The sequence below is a fragment of the Rhynchophorus ferrugineus genome, unplaced genomic scaffold (genome assembly GCF_030347505.1).
Source record: "Rhynchophorus ferrugineus isolate W39M unplaced genomic scaffold, kcgeb_rfMv2 rfM8, whole genome shotgun sequence".
Taxonomy (NCBI): domain Eukaryota; kingdom Metazoa; phylum Arthropoda; class Insecta; order Coleoptera; family Curculionidae; genus Rhynchophorus; species Rhynchophorus ferrugineus.
In genome coordinates, this window is record NW_027472587.1 from 7,503,859 (window position 1) to 7,527,005 (window position 23,147).

The window sequence follows — 23,147 nt, forward strand, 5'->3', positions numbered from 1 at the left end:
GGGAACATACCAAATATTTAGTAATATAATTCTAAACAAATCAGTAGTCCGTTTTCTCTAGTTGGTTTTTAAAAATATTCAATATATTTATTATTTTACTGATTTTGATCATTAACGGCTATTTATTGAATTAACAAGAATAAATCAGAGATGAACAAAGGCTGAACTGAATATTTTATACCGCTGGGATCTCATCATCATTTCTTCGTCACAAAATCCCTTCTGCTTGCTCGTCGCTCATGTCGCTCAAGTTTTGTTGGAAGATGTGAATGCAGAAAATTTATTTTAAGCGGCATTCGATCTCCAATCTTGTTGTAATTTTGCATCAAATTGTCGATTACCTGCTTGTAATTTGGTGATTTGTGGTTACCAATAAAATTGTGAATAACACTTTGAAACGATGCCCGCCTGCTGGTTCATTAGGCGTTAAACATTTTGTAAACTGTACGTCAACCATTAGTTTTCGAATATCAGGTCCGAGAAATATTTCTTTTATGATTTTCACATATGACTGTCTATGAATCCAGTGTCCAATAGATCACTGTACGTCGCAGAATTGGTTTTGGCGCTAATAACACGTCAGGAGATTTATACTGTAATATTTTTTTAGATATATAGCGACGACATCCATTGAGCAAATGTAGCAGTCATCTACATGATTTCTCTATTCTCCCCCTAACGTTGAAAAAAAAAAGAAAATTAATAGTGTATATTTTCACCAAGTGACAGTTTTGTTCTGCACGCGTTACAAAACAATTTCGGTACCCATGGCTTGTCGGTACTGTAATAATCAAAATTTGAAAAGTACTGCAAATACGCATCTTTGACTGCATTGGTCATGATTTGTCCACGGTTACCGTGTATATAATATCCGCAAACGTAACAAAAACACTTTGAGTCGACCTCTGTCTCTGCATTTTCACACGTTCCGAAGCACAATCTCAGCACAAAAACAAATTCCAAATGAAATGTCTAATGCAACGCCCTCAGCTGACACCTGTTATAAGATTATAAGAGTGCAGTGCTGCTGCCACCATGCGCTAACTCAATTATTAGAACGAATCGTCACACAGGGATTGATGTAACTGGAAGTGTAAACTTGAATAATTCAAATATTAATAATTCGTAGTTGGTAGATTAGCTTTAAAATTTTTGATGTTTCAATACTTCAAAATAATAGCATTTTTGTATTTATATACATATATACTCTTATATACATATATATATATATATATATATATATATATATATATATATGTATATTTATATTATATATATATATATATATATATATATATATATATATATATATGTGTATATTTATATTATATATATATATATATATATATATGTATATTTATATTAATACAATTATTTTGGAGGAAATTGTTAGTCTAGAAAGTAGCCATAGAATGTAGATGTAAATGAATGATAGATGTAGAACATACCTTCAAAAACTGTTGGATAAAATAAGATTTAAATAGTGCAAAGATAACCCACGAAGAATTCTAATGGAACTTCCAGACATTACTTTTAAAAGAATAATAGAATTTTTAAAACCATATAAGATCTAGGAAGACATTATTTCAATTTATGTATTTAGATGAGACATGAATATTTCAGAATGGGACCAATATAACCAATGGTCATTTATGGCAAGATAGTAATAAAAATAGTGTTAAGACAACACAAGTTGATGGAAAAAAGTAAACGTGGAATAACTATTGATTACGATTTATATCATATTATTTATGGAATAATACCTTAACTTGAAGAAGTAACTTGAGGAAATTAATGGAATCGTGAACAAATGTTAGATACATTGGAAATTAACAGTTTAGTTATTTATTTGAATGAAATTTTTTGAATATTGATCCAATCCTGTGAAATTCCAAGACAGGATGATGGAATCATCTAAGGTGAGTATATAATTAATATACGTTAACTGTAGAAAATTGGATTGTAGAGTGTGAAAGATTTATGTGCATAGATGTGCATGTAATTATTCAGAAAATATATGAGCATTTGGTTAAAATATGCGAGGCAAGGAATACTAACTCTTTTTCAGATATGGTAAATGCATTAGGGAGAATGCAGTGGATAAATCTAGTTTTAGTAGGAAAGATGTATAGAGATAATAACAGAATAAACTAAGGAGAAATACAGTGATATCAAAATGATTTTACAGAGAAACACTGTATCCAAGGAAACAAAAACTAAACATTAAAGGAAAATTTGCTTTCTAATAAAAGTAAAATACATTACTTGGATATACAATTGTTCATTATGTGGATTTGGCAACAAACCATTTTGATTGTATAATTAATTGTATTTTAAATCTCGATAATATATGTATTAGGTGTATTATAATGTTAAAATAAGTTATCTTTGATATAATTTTTGTTTCATTATTTTATTTAGATTAGAATGTTGTTGTATGCCAAAGCCAAAATGAACTAAAACTCAGAGTTAATGGTGCAATATTGCGCCGTTTTGACATCATCAATTTAGATGACGGGTGTTCACTGTTTTATTGAACCGACTATATAATTATATTGCGAGTGATGATTGAGAGTGTTAGACATTATTTACATTATAAGAGTTTCCTTATATTAAAATAGGATTGTTCTGGCAGTACTGTATATACAGTCATTCCAATAAGTCACCACTTATTGCTGTTAATATAAAATAGTTTGTGATCAAGTTTTTGTTTTAAACTTTGCACATTTCATAAGTTAAACTGGAATATTTTTTTGAAAATATTGTTAAAAATACCGATAAGATTTATTGTTAAAACAAAAGAGAATATTTACGCAGAAAGCGGACAAATCTGCAATAAAAAAAGCATGCAATTGCAAGCCGTAATCTATAGAATCGTAAACCGCAACCTTACTCGAAATAATTCGAAATCTGGGCCACTCCAAGTCCATTATGCTCGTTAAACAATTAATATTTTCAGCGGAGAACGACATTTTTACGTCGCATGACTAGTTTTTCTGTGGATTTCGATATCAAAAATGCACCAGGTGTTTAATTAACATGGCCCGACGTGCAATTATCGCCGCTTTATGACCGGGAATAGTAGCGCATGCTGCGGATTTTGTAATGGCGGTGCACCGACTATACGTCGGTCGCATAAACGTAAATCAAAATCGTGTGTCCGTTTTGTGTGTTTAAGTGATTAATGAAATCGTTACAGTTTATGATAATTGATTATGAATATGGCAAAAACCACGACTAAATTGATACATACATTTTTTGCATTTAAATCGCCTTAATTAAAGCAATTCTATGTTGTTTTCATCGATTTGTTTTTGTAATACTTCGGATCAAACCGGAGACAATACAGTAGAAAAGTGCTGAGACCTTTAGACATATTTTCTTGAAATTAGTCGTCTTTGAGAATCAATTTCAATACCTTAGAATGTTTGTAATAAGAAGAAACAAAATATAGTACATCTATATATAAATACATCAGTTACACTAAAATTAAATTATTCTTAATTACAAACTCAAAGAAGGCTTTTTTAATAACTCTAGTTTTTGAATAAGTTCGACATAGTTGCGGTATTTCTATTCTAATTTTAGAAAACTTTCTTCGACATATGAATACCATCAGTATAATGCCTTTTAGACAATTACTGATTTTTTTTAGATATGAGAAAGACCAAAATCGGTGGGTGATAAATCTGCAGAATTAGCTAAACGTTCGAACAAATCGTTAAAGTACGATTTCGCATTGAAATATCCCCTAAATCTTGACTAACAAATCACAGATTCTACTTTTTAAAAAAGCGTGTTTGATATATTAGATTTCAAAAGTACTACATTTTTATTCTTGTAATGTCGTCTTTCAACGCGAATAATGAAATTACTTCCACTGGTTTATTGATAATTGTATTATTATCGATAGACACATAACATGTTATTTACAGGGTGCCCAAAAAATACCGGATGAAGCATTTCAAGTGATAATTTTATTAAATCAGATAAATTTAATTGGGATAAGGGCCTCAGCCCATAGGGTTGAGAGGCGGTTAATAGGTCCTACCGACGTAATGAAGTTTGGATATTGGTTTCTGAGCCATCTTTGCGTCGCTTTTGCCTTATGTGTTGCTGAGCCCACAGAAGTACGACAGCCTCGAGAATGTCGCGACGATACACTTCTTGATTGATTTTGATCCCTTGATCTACAAAAACGGGTGGTGGGGTCTTGATGGTGAATATTTCGCACCAGACCATGACGGACTGCGGATTTTGGGGGTGGTCAACGATGGCGGACGTGCCGAGAGCCTCCGCGGGCCAACTTAGTAATTTTGGTGGTTGTGCGCTTGTCCAACGGTGAACAGATTTTCGTTCGTGAAAAGAATGCACACTCATCGCTGAGCGGCGGTCCGACGCTTGATTTGGGGACATCTTCCAAGCCGTGGCCGCTTAGCCTAAAGTCGAAACTTAACACGATGGTATATAAACACATGGAGAATCCTATGAAACAAACATTAGTTTATTGCGGTACAATATTTTCGTGTTATGATAAAGATTATTATAAAATTTCATCCAGTTTTTTTTGGAACAATCTGTAATTACACACACAATTAAAAAACGTATTCTTGGCTACTTCAAAACATTCAGCACTAATACCAACTTAAAACTCATTTAGAGACATAGATTCAAATGTATGTTTTCATGTGGATGAAGTGGATGAACTTTCTAAAACGCTTCGTAATCTAGGATTGCTGACAGGTCAATAGGTTTTGTGCTCATTCGATATTAACACAAGGCTATTTATATGCTATTTATTTATTTAAACAATAATTTAATCACGAAAATAGCTTTATTGTTTTTCGAAGCATCTCTTCAGAAGCTAAAATACGTCATCGGTCACGCAATTTATTCTTGTTATGCGGGATTAAAAATATTATTTCATGCCAAATCAGGTCTATACGAAGCATGAACCATCAATTCATCCTTTTGGGCAGTCAAATATATTTTTGTTTTAGGCAAGGTCTGAGTGCTTGCGTTGTCGTGATGAAGAATGATCCCTTATTGCCGTTTCTTTTGTCGTATTTTACGAAACGCTTCTGGTAAAAAAATTGTTATGCACCATTCAAAACTCCGTTCTACATTGTTCTAACGACACGGTTATCACTTGTCCAGTTATGTGTAAGAAACAGGCGATCATTTGCTTCGAAGTGCTTTGCACACTAATCACTATCCGATTACACTAATTTTGGAAGACTCATAGAGTGGATTATAGTTTTATTGTGGGCTCATATACATAAATTCAAGATTCTTTACCTTTTTAGATGTTATATACAGCATAAAAATATTTATATTTTGGATAATGTCATAAAATATGGGTACCTGTTCAAACTAAATTTAAGTTCATCATGCACTTTTAGTTATATTACTATAAGAAAGTAAATATTATGATGGGTTCGAGTTTTTAGTTGACTGTTGATGAATGTAACCATCCATAAAAAATCATGAAATGAATTTAGATGTATTGTGCAAGTAAAGTTTATTCTAATGATATCAAGTACTGAGGAGTATTGGTATTACTACCTCAGAAACAACCCCCGTTAGTTTTTGGAGAAAAACTGTATACATACTATTACTAGAATTTCAACGAATTCATCTACATGTAACAGTTGAGATATCCCAGTTCTTCGATATATTTGATTCGATAGAAACGCTCAGAATAGAGCGCTACAAGTTGATAGGTTGGATTTTGTGTTACAAAATTTACATTCCAGAATATTTTTGATTATTCACCATATTAGCGTTCATCATTAAGATATAAAAAATATCCTTGAATATCTGACGAAATGCAGACGCCTCAGATTAAATGAAGAAAATACCAATATATTAACATTGAATTACCTGCTTTTGTAAATTTCAGCAGAATAAGTTAGCACTAGTAGGGGATCAATAATACAGGCATCATCCACGGCTGATATAATAAGAGAGTTATTAGAAGGATCAGTCAAAACTAAATAAGGCCTTTCTGAGTAGCTTTTTGTATAGCTCCGAGACTGCTGCTATCTGACAAATTCCTCAAGTTTCTCTCCAAAATCATATTAAAAAAGAAGTACTTTTATTAAGATGCGACATTGACGGCACAGTTGATCACCAAATCCAGAGACGTAGATTTCAGTGGTTTTAACATGTCTATCGAATAGAAACTGAATTACTTCATTACAGATCTGTTGAAACCGACCTTTTGGTAGAAATCATAGAGAGCGATCTAAAAAATAGAAGTTTGGCAGTACCCGAAGCCAGCACAATTGATGCTGATCGATAACATTGGTGAAAATGTCCTGCAGGACCAACTGATCGATACTCCGATTGCCGGCTACGATCAGTTCTTTGCAGCTACGTTTCCTCCAGGTATCATATTTCGTATTTTATCGTATTTTTACTATTTACTTAAACAATTAATTTTAATTTGTTCGCTAAATGATGAGCATGGATTTAGGGTACAGGCAGTACCCTGAGTTCACGCTTTACAGAACTTCATCTGATAATTTTTCTAATATCAACTACTATTAAACTCTAGATTTGATAGACGTAGCTTCCTCAACATGGCACCATCAAAGTTCCTAGCTACTATTGAAAAACCCATTATATCTAAGGTGGCATAACAATGTACCTTAACGTTAATGATTCACGATGTTTATTACTGTTTTATTTTCAAAAGTATTTTAAAATTTAACGAGCTTCCACGGTAATAAAGCTATGATGAAGCAAAATTCTGCTCTGTAATTTTTGTAATGACCCATGCAGTAATAAAACGCATTAGTGCTTGGTTCTTAATATGCGATATCTGACGGCTTTTTCTTTAATTGTCCACAACTTTTTTTAAATTAAATTGCTCTTTGGGTACCGTAATATCGATATCGATCAGATAGCATCGCTTTCATCAAACGAATTCAGTAGAATTGATGTGGTCAAGAAGACCGGCACTGCAGATTTAACGTATATTGTTCAAAAATGTATTAAATTAGTAGACAATAGCTTGAAACTTATTCTAACATATCAATTAATTGATTTGTGATTGATACATTTATTGATTGATACTCTTGGGAATCATTTAATATTTCATTAAATAATCAGAACCTGAATAATGAACAGAAATGTATCAGTGATTGATTCAAAGCAAAAAATATAGATTTTTGTTATTTTGGTCAGTGTTTAAATATTACTACAGGCACTTGTTTATGGATTAGTTTTTAGTATTATAGACACATTTTAATAAAAAAATTAATTTAATACATATAATTTCACACGCATCACGCGACTAACCCCTGACGTGACTTCTACTGACAGTTAAATTTGAAATAATACCCAATTATAATTTGTCAAAAAAATATTTAAATAAATTCCTTCATAGTATATTATAAAAAATTGAGATGGTAAAATATAATCTTAGTGTTCTCTTAGGCTCTAACCCAAACTTTTCTTAACCTTTTCGTTATATTTAATGATAGCTGTCTGATTAACATGTGGGTATTATAAACGTAAATTCTTATAGATTCTCTACTTCTCTATTGACTTATTTTTTTAATCCCAGTTAAACGTATAAACCTTTCCCTTCTCTTTTTGTCATATTTTATTTAAGGGGTATTAAAATAATTATTGAGGGGTTAAATGAAATTATATAAAGGGATGTACAATTAATCATAATTTCATCTTGAAGAATCTAAAACAGAGACACCATAATAGATTTTTATTTTCTGTTCAAAATCAATATCTTAACATGGTCTTAGTGTTCTCTTCTTAGGCTCTAATCCAAACTTTTCTAACTTTTTCGTTATATTTAATGATAGCTATCTGATTAACCTGTGGGTATTATAAACATAATTTCTTATACCTTCTCTATTTATCTCAGAGCAACTTTGAGCATCAACGTAAACAAGTCTTAGTTGTTTAATCCTAATTAAACGTGTAAACCTTTACCTTCTATTCTTGTCATGTAACAAAACAAAACATATACAGTTAAATAGTTTTTAAAATGTGGAAAATACGTAGATTAAATAAATATAGTATTCTGTATGAAAACTTATTTTTCACCTTGACAAAGGTTTAGATTGAAATCTCAAGTGAACCAAATTTAATCAACTGTATAAAAAATACAAAGATTTTGCTAAGATTAATTTAAATGTTAATAATTGTTAATAATGTTAGTAATTGGGATGAAATAAATTTGAAAAACCATTTTAAAATCATTTTTTTATTAATATTTAATTGTAATTCAATTTTTTTACAAAGAATAACAATGCACAGTATGTGTTTCTTTCGAATGCCCAAAACACGTGCATATTTTAATAAAAAATTCCAGGTTAATTTCATTTTTTTGCGTGCGAATTCAACGTATTCCGAATTGCTTATCTTTAATCGAATTATACTTTAATCGAAATCCTAACCGTTAATTAAATAAAATTAGTTCCATCGAAGAAATCGATACCACTCTGACCCATTTCGATGTTTATCAGTCGTTTCTCGTTAAACAAACCTCAAGTAATCTGGTGTCGTAAAGATTATTCTGGCATTAGAGGTCGTTTAAATTAACATTTTCGCAAAACGAACCATTGTTTTGCTGGACATGTCCGGGAATGGCGTCTTCAATTATTAAACTTTAATTGTACAACGGTGGCCGTAATCACCGGAAACGATAAACGGTGAACCGATAGATTGAAACTGCGACAAATGACGACCGAAGAGTGATTAGTGAGGTGGTGAGTCAGGCGATGGTAGACACGTCGAGAAATTATCACTAATTTACAAACAATGGCACTGGCGCCATTCGAGAAACGGAATCGTGTCATAATAAAAACGATAGTTTATTTTTCACTATTATCCAAAGTTAATCACTGCTCTTAAGTATTAATAGAGGCTGGAATTATTTTGGATCGTTTTTGTATTGAAAATATATTTTTATACCCTTGGTGGTTCTAGAATCTGCTCAATCTGTAATATCTCGGCATATATCTGTCTAAGACCACATTTTAGTAACTGAAAATGTGGATGATACTAGAAGATAACACCTCCTACCTGTCTATATTTATTTGTCAAACGACTTTAAAAAAGGAGGACGTACTATGTTCCGCTGTATATTTTTTTAATGTACGTTCACCGTTCTTCGTCAATTATGGATCAATTTTCAAAATTCTTTTTTATTCGAAAGAGTGCACTTCCGAGGTGGTCTCATTGGAACCAAACCTTCAAATTTTAAAGGCATATACAAAGATTTGACTTATTTTTTAATTTAATTAATTAAATATATCTAAATTATTAAATAATATTATTGCTGAACTGATGTGACCGAAAATTGGAAGTCGTTCAGTATAAAAGCCATTCAGTTTGTTTTATTAAGTTTGTTTAAGCACTAACTCTATCATATGAGGAGTCGTAGAAATATTGCAGGCAACTGCTTTTATGGTGTAATGGCCACATCATACGCGGAGAGGTCGTGAGTTCGATTACCCACGGAGACAGCAACATTTTATTATTTTTATGTATATTTTAAAGTCTCCTTTTACCAACTATGGGTTTATCTGGACTGGGCCTAAAGTTTAACGTGGACTCCGAACCACGGTCCTCAGCATTAAGCCTACCGACTGACCAGTGACCAACTTTAGAAATCACCCCAGAAGACATTCGGTCTTACCCAGCCTGGTTACTGGCGTGACTGGGATCATTTTCCTTGTCGGATTTTGCACTCTTGCCTAGAACACTCACAAACATAAATTTACGGCAGTGCCCCAGCAAGATTCGAACCCGCGGCTCTCGCAACAGTAGGAGGACTGTCCCATTGCCTTTACCACTGCGCCACCAAGCTGGCTTTGAACATTTTGTTGTTGTAGTTTGGTTAGAACATTTTTCAAATCGCCTAGACTAGGTAACTGACCCTGAGGCCTGAAGCGTTCCTTATTTCAATCATTGATTATTTATTTATATTTTTCCTCATATGGGCTGCACCTTTACTTGGCCTACCCATTGCAATACTTAATAAAACAACTGTATTATTAAATAAAAGTAAAAAATTAAATATTGAGTAAATATCTAACACTTAAAACAGAAAAATAATATATTTTTAACAAAAAAACCGATCCGACTTCAAAAAATAAGTAAGGAACTCACTAAAAAGTAAATAATAATCAGACTTAGATTTTTAACACAAAAAAAAACGTTTTAAAATTAAATATTTACATAATAATCGTTATAATAACTAAATAAAAATAAACAAAAACCTTATTTAACCTATCTACCAAACGTATTTTATATTCGACTATATACAAATAATTTAGCTTAATACCTACCTAAACCTATTACCAACTCATCAGCGTAAAGTCGATATACGAATATAAATATATTATTATAATTTTGTGAAATATAAAAAATTAAATTACGAACAAAACAAATCTAGGAATGTTCGTCTTATCTTTCGGAATGTGGGCTGTCGACTCGCTGGTTTATCGGAACACTCACTACTACGGTGTTCGACGGGAGGACGGAAAGAATATTAGGTTAGATAAAGGAAGTACAGAAGCGCTATGGAAGTGGTACTGTTACAAGGGGTGGAGAAAAGAGAAAGATGACCGGCTAGAACCAAATGGTCTTTTGCTGATGTCGTTTCTGGTACGCGATAGTGAAGTGTTTTGCGGGTGACAGATACCGTGTGGGTTACAACTGGGATTCTCGTAGTTAGTTATCTACCGAGGTTTGTGGATGGGTAGGGATTTAATCAAGGTGTTGTCGTGTTCTAAGGCGCTTATGGGGAACCTTACGCTAAGCATGATTCTGATTCTGGGAGTGTTGACATTTCTCATAAAGCATGGGACATTAAGTAATCCGCGGTTTTTTTTTTTGGATTGGAACAATTGGACTAGTTCAAGTTGTCTCTCAGAGACATATCTGTACCACATATGTACTCCATTGAGGCAAACTGGACGGACCAGCATTTTATACAGTCAGTTTCTGTGCGATTGGGAGAAAGAGACGTCGTCGTGGTAATCTTTTATAGCCGGGAACTGCATGGTACCCATCCACCAGCGTTACCAACCTTTGAACTTAATGTAGGTGAATACGTGGTGGCCTAAAGCGTAGTAGCGGTCGCTACACAAATATAATTTTTGTTGATTGAGATCGACTTCAAAATGATCATTTGGCAGTAGTTAAAATAATATTGTAAATAGATAAATCGGTTTAGGTAGGTATTAAGCTAAATTTTATGTATGTAGTAGAATATAAAATACGTGTAGTAGATAGGATGAATAAGTTTTTTGTTTATTTTTATTAAGTTATTATAGTGCTTATTATGCACATATTTTATTATAAGGCGTTTTGTTGTATTAAAAATCTAAGTTTGATTTTTTTTACTTTTTAGTGAATTTCTTATTTATATTTTGATGTCGGTTCACTATTTTTGTTTAAATATTTTTATCTTAAAGTAGTCGCAATATCTAGTGACACTTTTGGCGTGTTAAGCTTCATATGTGGCTGGCCTAATAATATTTAAATATTTTCAGGCTTCAAACTAAGCGGAGGATGATTTTATCGATTTTATTAGTTTTTTAGAATGATTTTGACACTCTCTTTTCGGGATATTACGAAATAGAAACTGAAATCAGATAGCAGTGACCTAGAAATAAATATTTATCTTAATGGCTATTATATTGACCTGTCGTGAAGAAAGTGAATGATTAATTAAGTTATGTTTTACGTTTGTCACTTGAACTTGATTTATGTATACATTTTCAAATCGTTTCAAATGGAGAGATGCTGAAATAGATGTCTGGTGTGAGGGCTTTTAATATAGACAATTGATTGTATTCTGTGTGGTATTAGAGTTATACTTGATTTATGGTTGCTATTTAACCTCCAAATGTACGAAATACGAACATAAGTACACTTTTTAATCACTAACCAAGAATCCAAGTAGTTAGGATTATTAATATAGGAAAGTAATATTAGTAGAAAATAAACGACATAAACGACAACATTACTATTAAGGCAAAATAGAAAAGTGCTCCAAAAGATAAGAAGGAAGGATAATACAAAACTGGTTATATTTTAAAGGATGTTTAGAAGATAACTGATTATTATGATCCCAAAAACAAAATTAAGTGAAATACTGTAGGACAATTTCATTAATACGGGTAATATTAAGTTAAGCTTTTAAACAATTCCTACTCAAAAGACTAAAATCAATTATGGAGAGAATAACCTGCACATTTGTTTGTTGAATTGACCGAAATTTTGGGATTTATAATGAATTGGGATTTACAATGATATAATGGTATTGATAAATAAAAAACAAATAATTATTTATAAAGATTTTTTCTAGTCAGGAGATAAAAATGGCAAGGTAAAGGCAGGACATTTTTAATAACATATAATTATAAAATATAATTATTAAGGAAGTAAACTGAAATCCATCGTTTTACAAAAGATGGCACCAACGGCGAATGGGGGTACAAAATGGCGAACGGGAACTTCATATGTCAAGGGAAAGCAAATGCTTTACAACTGTTCAAATGCTTCACAACTGGGACAAATTCCTCATAATTACATTTGCAAATTAGGCAGAGAGTTTTGTACATTTATACGAGTAAATATGACTAGTTTTGAGGTCAACAAGTACCATGTACAGGAATTCTTACTTTTTACTATCGAATGCAGAAAACTGCAGTTGAAGCACATTGAATAATACAATTGAATGGAGATATGTGGTGGTAAGTGTAACAGTGAAAGAATGTGCCGGAATAGGTTCTGAATGTTCAAATCAGGAGATTTGTATGTGGAAAACAAAGACCATCCCGGAGCACTAAAGAAATTTGAAGACGCAGGATTCGACGAATTGCGGGGCGAGTATTATTGCCAAACTCATCAGGGACTTTCCCACTAATTGGATGTTACTTAATAAGTCATATTCCGTTGATTAAAAGTTTTGATGGATTATTCAAAAAGAATTACATTGGCTACGTAATTAATTTAAACCTAGAGACGTTGAAAGGCGTTTTTCATACGTCAGCACCTGCTCCAACGGCAGAAAAGATCACTAAAATTACTACGCTGTTTCAATTTAAATGTTAATGACAGGACAGGAAGAGGTTATGAAGACAAAGATATAATTGTGATATATCTTACATTAGATACGCTTAATACAATATTTATAATTTATTTTATTGCTATTGTTCTGCTGTATTTGCATCAATTCTATCCATTCATCAGTATGCATTTTCTAATTTAAAGTAAAATTAAACCTCTTAATCTAAACATTTTCTGTGTCTGTTTTGTCCAGTATCTCTTCTGCTTCAAAGCTGCTGAATTAGTTTGGCCACTGCCATAATATAGGGCATCAGCACCCAGCACTTTATTTTGGAATCTCTAAAGGATGGCTATGTTGGATTTGCTAGTAGTACCCTACAGTTCAATACGATATATTCATATAGATGTATGAATTTACTTATAGAGCAATGCCTTGTTATCTAATGATAATTTAGATTACGCCCTATAATCCAATACATCTGGTTCAGTTTAAGCTTTATCGTTCATGCTTTATCGATATTATCTATTCCAAGTTAAGCGTCAATCCAAATGTATTCCCAAACATTTACCATTATTTACTTGCAGAAGTTCATGATCGTTAATATTTACTAGAAGTCTACACAGGGTGAGCGTCACGTGAGTAGATTTTGTGTCATTCGCTTTGATACGCCACATTTGGACCACACATGGATTTTATTGAAATGAAGTTGAAGGTCCCTTGTAGCGAATATTGTAGTTTTTGAGGCCGATGCGTCAGCTGTTTACTGGAGATATAACAATGGGACAAGAACATTTCCCTGCGGAATACCTGAATATATTATGTAGCGACCTTGAGGCATGTCGAATTTTACATCGTGGAATAACTGTTTACGAAATACCCAGAAATATAATCCCAGATGTTGAACACGGGCAAGGTGCTAACAGCGCTAACTATAGCTTATCTGGTAGCCTCGAGACTTTTATCTGGGATGTGATTGAAGAATCACTTTGGATCATTCAGTATCTGACCATCGACTCTCCAAGCCTCGTTAACAGGAAAACCCAGCGCCGATATCTTTCATTTATTTGTATTTCGGTCATTTTGTAATAACGATCACATAATTTAAACACCACTGTTTAATTTTTTTTTCAGTGTATTTCTCAGTGTACCTTGTTTCATAGTAAAATATATGGGTGAAGCAGATTTTTTTTAGTTTAATTTAAAGTCCATTGTGCTATAATTTATCGTATCGACAATATTGATAAATGGACTCAGATATACTTTTAAATATTGAGAATGTCTGTTCAAGCGAACTAACTTCCCTTTCGAAAAGATATGACACTATCACGAATATATGAACTAATTAACAGTCTTCTTGAGACACATGACTTCCTATAATGAAATTGTTTTATTAGAACGTCGGCAATTGTAATAAAAAATTGATGAAGTACATCAATTGTCAGAAACGGAAATATTTTTGACCAGACAAATAAATATGTTCATATGTAGGCACTTTGTCGTAACTTCAGTTATGAATCAAAGAAGAATAAAATACAGGATTTTCATCGTCATAAAATTACTTTCTGTGTGTCGTTATTCAAGAAAGCTTGCTTATATCGATGCTAATCAGTCGCCGATGCCCAGTCGGTTATAAGTGAAGTCGTAAACAGTGAACATCTTGTATTAACGAACGTTTAAATTTTCATTTTCCTCCTTTACCGTTAAAAATTAGCCATTGTTTCGTAGACGCGTTGGAAGGCTGCTTCTTCAATTATTAAATTTTAATTGCGTGGCGATCGTTGTTTCATTCACCGGAAACGGCAGAGGGCGCTCTGTCGGATGGAAACGAAGGAAAAACAAACAACAATACGATGCGGTGATTAGTGAGGTGCTGGAGAAGTTGGTGAGCGAGACGGGGCGAGCTGACAGAGAGAGAGGCGGATGGAGAAAGGGAGATATCGAGAAATTTCGCCTAATTTGCAAACAATACCAGTCGACTTAGGACACGTTAGAATAGTTTATGTCCTTTGGAAATCTAGACCATCAGGGTATAGTAAACATTGTGGCTTCGTGATTACATTCTTGTTAAAAAAGCTGGTAGAATGCTATGCTTACGAGGAATTGCTGTATTTATACACGCTACTGTTATAGATAAATAGTTTCAAATAATCAAGCGAATCAACGATTTGGAGGCGCTGTTTGTATCACCAATTTGTTATTGAACCAAATGAAGGTAAAAAAGTGTATTTAGTACTATGGGTATCTATTGAGGTAGCACAAGCATTCGATAAGCTATGACATGAGGGCCTTGTTCATAAGTTGTAGCTGAGCATTTCTATAGAAAATATTATTGAAACAACACCTTGAACTATTAAAATCTTACATTACAGCCAGAATATTTAGAGCCAAACGAGAAGAAGAATACTCTACAAGAAGCACAAGCCGGTATACCACACGGAAGTTTATTGGGGCCAATTGTTTACCTACTCTACATATGTGATACACCACGAAAGGAAAATATTACGATGGCTACATTCGCTGATAAAACTGCGATTCTTACTGTCGGAGATAGCGAAGAAGCCACACGAGAATTACAACAGACAAGTTACAATATACGTAATTAAACCAAAACTTGGAAAATTAAAATTAACCAAAGTAAATCTGTGCATGTGCAGTTCATGTATAACCATATCGCACACGTAGCAATAATAAATAATCATTCCATATAGCAACAACGCTAAGTATCTCGGAATGAATCTTGATGCAAAAATTCGGAAAGGAACAAGTAATAAAATAAACGAAAGAACTGAAATTATAATATAGGAAAATGTATTGGTTAATTGGAACAAAATCACAGTTATCAGTACGTACTAAATTAATATTATATAAGTAAATATTTAAACCAATATGGAATGGAATTATGGCGATGTTCCGTGAACCGTAATGTAAATACAATATAAGTTTGCCAAAACAAAATCCTAACAAGTAGTGTAGCTGTACCCAGATGCTACAGCACTGATTACTTACCCCGAGACCTTTAGATACCGACTATCACTCAGGCAATCAAGAGAATGGCAAAAATATATGTGGAGAGACATTCTATTCTCATGTCAATATGGCCCTAATACGACTCTTGGATAACACCAGAACATACTCAAACGATATTTTTAGAAAAAGAGGTTTAGGAACAAAATTTAAACAGGCTGCTGATTGGTCACTGCCAATTTACTCATTCCTTCCCAATTGTGAGGAACCAATGCCAGTTTCCCATATTTCAACGAAATGCAGAAACATATTAACTATCAGAAGAAGTAATGGCTGGATCTTTTTATTTGATATTTTATTTATTTATTTTTCAATTCGAAACATTATAACTTTGAATGGATTGTTGCTTTATTGTTTTGTCTCAGTTTTCGTTAATATTTATTAGTATGTGTTGATAGGCTCCAAGAAATGCTAAATCATTGGGAAGACTAAACCAACAATACCAAAAAAAAAACTGACATATCATTTTTTCTTGTTCTCATTCTAGTTCTTGCATTATTTCTTCCCCCATTTGTATTATTTTTATTACTTGCCTGATTTTTTCTATTTCGTTGGTTTGATGTATCTGCTGAAGGTTTTATAATATTCTCTTAATTGTTATTTTATTATATTTCCCAACGTAAGAAATTCTCGTTATATTTATCCTTTATTTCCCCGATTTAACGTATCTTATGTACAGCACACTTATTCTTACACTTTGTTCTGTTCCAGAGTAGGCAGCAGTATATTGTAAACATTTTGAGAGAGATTACAAGATTAATAATTTTCTCCATTTGAGCTCATAACACGTTTAATTCCATATATTATAGCGAAGTTGAATGCGTTATACCTATATAATGGTAACAATGTTATTAATCTCAAACTTACTAACTCATCTGAATCAACACGTGCGTGTTATGAGCACCATTCAATTGATTTTGATTATATTTCTTTATTCTCTTTTTTTATTATTATTTGATAATTATTTTGACTCGCTATACTATATTTAATTAATTAATTTTATGTTATATGGACCTGTAGTTGTATTCATAAGTGATTGCCAGACATTTTATATTAAAATGTTTGATTTATCCAAAGAAACTAAATTATATATATGTATATATATATATATATATATATATATATATATATATATATATATATATATAATCTATTCGGTATTATTTCTCTTTAGCTTTATTAAACCTATTGAAAGCGTAACTTTATTAAACTAAATCATTCCTTTCATTGAATTCAATAGTATAAGTGCAACTACTACTACGAGTTATATATTTTGGCTTCCTAACTTGATATCCTCTAGCCTACAAAAATATAGTATACACTTTAGCACTTGCACTATCACTTGCTTGCTTCTTTTTCTTGTTATTATTGCGTAATAATGAAAGCTTTTATCATTTTTACGTTCTAACTTTTACTGTAGGAATGCTCTCATCTAGCTAGTCGTTAGAACTAGAATGATTTAAAACCTTAATTTTCTCGGTACGCACTATGTGTAATGTATGATAACACGCTGTATTTTTAATGATTCGCTTCCGTTTTCAAGCAATCGTATTTTTGGTTCGAGCAAAACGAACGCTGCCATCAATTCCACATTCGTAGAATCTCTGATTCCAATTAGCTGATATTGCCACTTACAGTTCATTTCCCAGCAAGCAGGAAATGTCATTTTCTCACAGAGTCGAGGCACGGAAAGAACAAACTAGCGAGCCCGACCCGATTCCTTTTACATTGTAATTTAGCATCTGCTTCATCGGTTCCATAGAAACGATGACGGCGAAATTGAAAATATCCGAAACGCTCTAATAGTTTCTCGTTCTCTCGAGCGCTCAGAGAGATCTTCTCTGACCACAATCTCTGTATACCTTTTCGTTTATTTCTGTTCGAATGCGCTTCGACGCGGTTCCGGCTACGCTCGCAACAATTGACTAGACGACTATTTTTGAAAAAATATTATAAAATAGTTAGAGTTGTCTAAGACAATTCTAACTATTTTCTAACCTGGAATAAAAGTTATTTCTGCAAAAAAATGGATTTGGAAGAAACATTGACGTTTGAAATAATGTAATTTTAAATGGGCACTAAAACACTCTAAATCTGGACCTGACGTAATTGTTTTGGTTTCAGTGGACCAAACACACTGGTTTGTCTATATCGATATCGATAGTGTAAGGGCTATTACATTAGGGTTACTACTCATCGGTAAGAACTTCAAGAGAGCTTAACCGTTTAAGATAATCAAGCATTCATCTTCGAATGTATATAATTTAAATATTTTTGTGTTGTATTTACCGTCACCTAAAATGAATATTTTTGGTAGCCCTATCAAATGAATTTGCATCTGTATCTTCAAATTATAATCATACAAGTTTCCAGAAGGTTTGCCATCGAAATAACTTTGATTTCACTATAGAGCACTTGATTTCAGTAATACTATTCTCACAATTCTTTAGAATTATTACCTGCCCTTACTAATTTTCTTGTCTAGCGTTATACTAATAGTAATTTTACTTAATGTTCGTCAATATCCTACCATATATCATTATTAATGTGTCTGGAATACTCACTCAATTCAAGTCTTTAAAAGTTCTAGTAATCTTTTTAAAATTATTATTTCGTTTATAGTCACATAGTACAATTACTAACGATTCTGGACAAATTTAGGCTATTTATTTGCCTTGATAGATCTCAGTTCATGTTTTTTTGTTGCTAGCACAAAACTATTTTTTTTAACTGTAAAATATAAAATAAATAATCCAAATAAAATCGAGACGCACTAAACATTCAAACGTAGTGAAACGGCAAGTGACGTCAATGTTTCGAGGAATGTTGTTTTTTTTATTTATATTAAAATCATGATTGTCTCACTTTAAAGTAACTCTATTTTTAATAATTACCCTATAGTATATTACTATTATAAATCAATATATTTGTGATTCTTTATTACAGTCGTCTAACCTATTTTCGGTAACCAGTTGGAAATGTTTTATCTATTTAAGTTTATATAGTTCTGCTACAAGAATTAACTTTTCTACAAGTTGATGGTCGTTTTTGTTATACCATGGTTGTTTTAAAGATTTCAAATCGTTAATAATCTGACGAAAATGGAGTATTTGAGATGTTTAAGTGTACATATAAGTGTCCACCATTAAATAATTAAAATGCCATTAATAAAATATGTTGAAATTATCAAGAAATATATCGTTAATGTGCATCGATGGCTTTTGGAAATAAATGGTGAAGTGATGAGAAATCATACGAAGGCATAGAACAGATTAACCATTGAAAGAAATATTATTCGTAGCAGAAGCTTGGCGATCAAGTAATCTTGCAACATAACAACTCTATGATGTTGGAAAGATGAAAAAATGTAGAAACTGACAATATATTAAGTTATAAAAATTTTATTCGCAAGCAATAAAAGTGAATTTATTGTAAAAATGGACCAAACACCTTGGCGTGCTCCTAATAAAAGAATTTATAGTTTATTTTAATGATATTTTTACATTAATATATATAACTAATGTAAAACCTGAACTCTTTAGATTCCTTGAAACCCTTAACCTACAACATGATATCTGATCACAAATTTTTCTATCCAAATGCACTTGTCTTTTATACCGTGTAAACAGTTTTAGTTTTTTATTAAAACCTATCTTAGTCATGCCCATTTTTACTGTGTTATTTATATATTATTGCATTTTGCTACTCCTTTGTTGTTGTTTACAGCCAAGTTATCTTTAACTCACTTATATTAGAACATTGTAAATTCACCTGTTTCAATTTGCTCTCAGAGTTGTTCACCTTGGAAAATCTATGTACGCTCCTTAGGTTCCTTCCAGAAATATATATAATATTTCAAATTATATATAACTCTAAAAACACCCTTTAGATAATTTGCGAAAATTATTTTTATTATGCACTAAAGTAATATTTATGGTAGTATATTAAAATAATTATTTTTTTATTTCAGATGCGGTTTTCTGAGAAGTTCCGAAGAAAATTCTTCATGATGTTACAGTGTTTTGGATATATATTGCTCGGTGTATTTTGGACTAATCCCACTCATGCCCTAAGACGGCCTCTGACAAACGGGACATGGATGTAAGTTATATTTATTTTACATTTATCCAATTTGGTTTCGTATCATGTAGGCGTAATATACCACTAAATATGCCATTAACAGCCTAATTGAGGACAATATTTATTATTATTCAATGTATAATATTATAATAAAGCAAATAAACTATTTGGGCGTCGTAGTATTAGCGAGAAATTTTCATATTAATGATATATTAAAAAGGAATTTGACAATATAATCATATTGCCATATAATTTGGTTAATATTTCATAGACTGGGGATATTTTATTAATTAAAGATTTAATTAAAATATTCAATGGAATAAAATTAATAAATTAAAAAAGAAATCTCATTTTTTTTTTCAGTTCCTCAACGTTTCAGTTATATAAGAATTTAATAACATTAGATTCTAAACCATCTAATTTATAACATATTAGAATAATTTCAAGGATTCCTATGAGGTTTGTGCATTCATTGAAAACGATAGAATATCGGGTAGCAGAATTTAAACAAGGCCCTTCTGTTCAAAACTGTTGTCAAAAAGAAGGAAAAAATCAAGTGGGTTACTACTTTCGACGATGGAGTCAGAAAATCAAGAATAATAACAATGGCTTTTGGCAAAGAAAATGTTGACAATGAACAAAATATATATCATATCAGTTCATACATCGTTAGGATTGCCGGTGCTAATTTATCAAATTTCCCAATAATCCAAGTCAAATTCCCCACAAATTAATCTCAAAATTATTAGTAGTTATTAGTTACACTATTACACTAAATATTCTCTCAACTGGCTTAACCGGTTAGAAAACGACAGTATCAACAGTACGCCTTAATACTTTATCCCAGTAGCATTCACTGTCAGAGTTATATTCATGAAGTTGAAGCTCATGTTTGTCAAAATCCAGCATAGCAACAGGTCGCCATTGATCATCTAATTTTTGTGCAGTCACAGATTTATGAAGCAGTGAAAATCGCTTCGGCACCCGCACAAATGATTTCATTTGTAGCTGTTGTACTTCTGATGGATTGACAGTCGATATAATAGAACATAAAGGATCGCTGCGACAAATCGCTTGTTAATGTCTGACGTCAATCTAATCTAAAATTAGCGGCACGTTCTTTAGACTAGTCTAATACAGCACCAGGTACATTTTAATCTTTTTTCAGATTTTCCATACTTTCTTCAGTTTTTAATCCAATATATATTTCGTCTAAACCTAGAAAATTTGTTGAGTTACAGAAGTCGGTTAAAATGTTAACACAGAACTTGAGGTAGTTAATTTTCATGAAGTTAACATTTTCTCCCTCTAATTTCAACTTATAAATCAGTCAAAATTCCCATATTTTCACCGCATAATACCAATCCCCAATGGGAAATTCTTCACGAGTTGGAAGTACTGCACATCTGTTCTTATAATAATCAAAGATCAAGAGACTAAAATTTGAAGAACTTCCTTATACGTTTTTTAACATAATTTAACACAATTAAATAATTTTTGTTCCCTTAAGTTAAAATAGTATATCGATTAAATCACAATAAAATATTATGTTATTAGTGTTATAGTGTGTTATTCATAACTACTTTAACAAGATGGACTAATAACTATAAACAGTATAGATACTAATGAATTATGAACTGAAGAGTGTAATTGTTTTGTATTATATTTTACTTAGGCACTGCGACTACTGTTGTTTTTAATTTACAAGATAAAACTAAAGACAGTAATGCAAGTTCATTACACCTTAAATCATTATATCATTTTCATCAGCAAAGAAAAACGCGGGATAAAGACAGTATTATTTGGAAATAATTATTATTCGTAATGTATTAATACATTGTGAAACTACATTAAAGCAATTTGTAGCACTGATGTAAAGATTTCATCATTTCATCAAAATACATTGTATGTATAAAAAAATAATTCTACTTTAATGAGAGATATTTAATTGAGAGAGAGAATTTTTAGTTTGTTATTATTGCTCTTGTGTAGACATAAACTCTCCACTGTACGAATGCTTTTCAGAATTATACTTTCTCTCATCATTATCGCGTATTTGTTTTACAATAACTACATCAATCAGTTAATTAAAGAAATTATTTTAGTTAACAATCATTATAAATGTTATATTGTTCGTTAAAATATGTGAAATGAATGTATGAATAAAGTGGTTGTACAATGTGTTCCAGTAGAAAGTTTGTGTTTGTTTATATTCAATCAGCTCTTGGAAATTTAATCACTTTTTTACTTCATGGAAAAATCAGCCTTTAAGCTTTTTTCGCAACTTAAATAATAATCCAAACTTTCTCCTCAATCGAAGATTAATAAAACGAGTAAACAAACTGGTAAAACAGACAACAAAGCACTTTTGAACGTTTATTAATATCTTCTTTTCCGATTAATGTCCCTCTCATCCAAATGTAAATACAAAAAACTCGTTATTTGCCTAAAAATTATCAAAGTTTACATTTAGACCATCTTATTTTTAAGAGACAAATTCCCAAATTATATTCTTTAATAATTAATAAACTATTTTTCGACATACAGTTAACTGTTTTAATCAGTCAACTAAATATAAAGTTCCTTTTGAGACACTTTATGTTCAAACTGAAAGAAAATTAATATTGTTGATCATAACTTTCGATAGAATGGTATCGTATATCGTTCAATGTCATTTAAAATAAAAATAATATGATATTGCATGGCTAGAATAGAAAGTACCAGATACATAGGCAAAGTGGAATAATAATATAAAATTTAAAGAGCTTCCTTATACGTTTTTTTAACATAATTTAACCCAATTAAATTTTGTTCCCTTAAGTTAAAATAGTATATCGATTAAACCACAATAATATAGAGCCTGTATTCATAACTATTTTGACAAGATTGACTAATAACTATAAACAGTACTGATACTAATGAGTTATGATCTGAAGAGTGTAATTGTTTTGTATTATATTTTACTTGGGCACTGAGACTACCGTTGTTT

At 31.6% G+C, this 23,147-nt stretch overlaps 1 protein-coding gene across 1 annotated transcript in view; it reads left to right on the plus strand.

Moving 5' to 3' along the window:
• The window catches only part of LOC143200960 (protein Wnt-5b), a 234,987-nt gene that overhangs the window by 44,301 nt on the left and 167,539 nt on the right, over positions 1-23,147 (plus strand). The window contains exon 2 of the mRNA XM_076411775.1: positions 20,049-20,179. Within this exon, the coding sequence (XP_076267890.1) occupies positions 20,049-20,179 (131 nt within the window). The remainder of the gene's footprint in view (positions 1-20,048; positions 20,180-23,147) is intronic.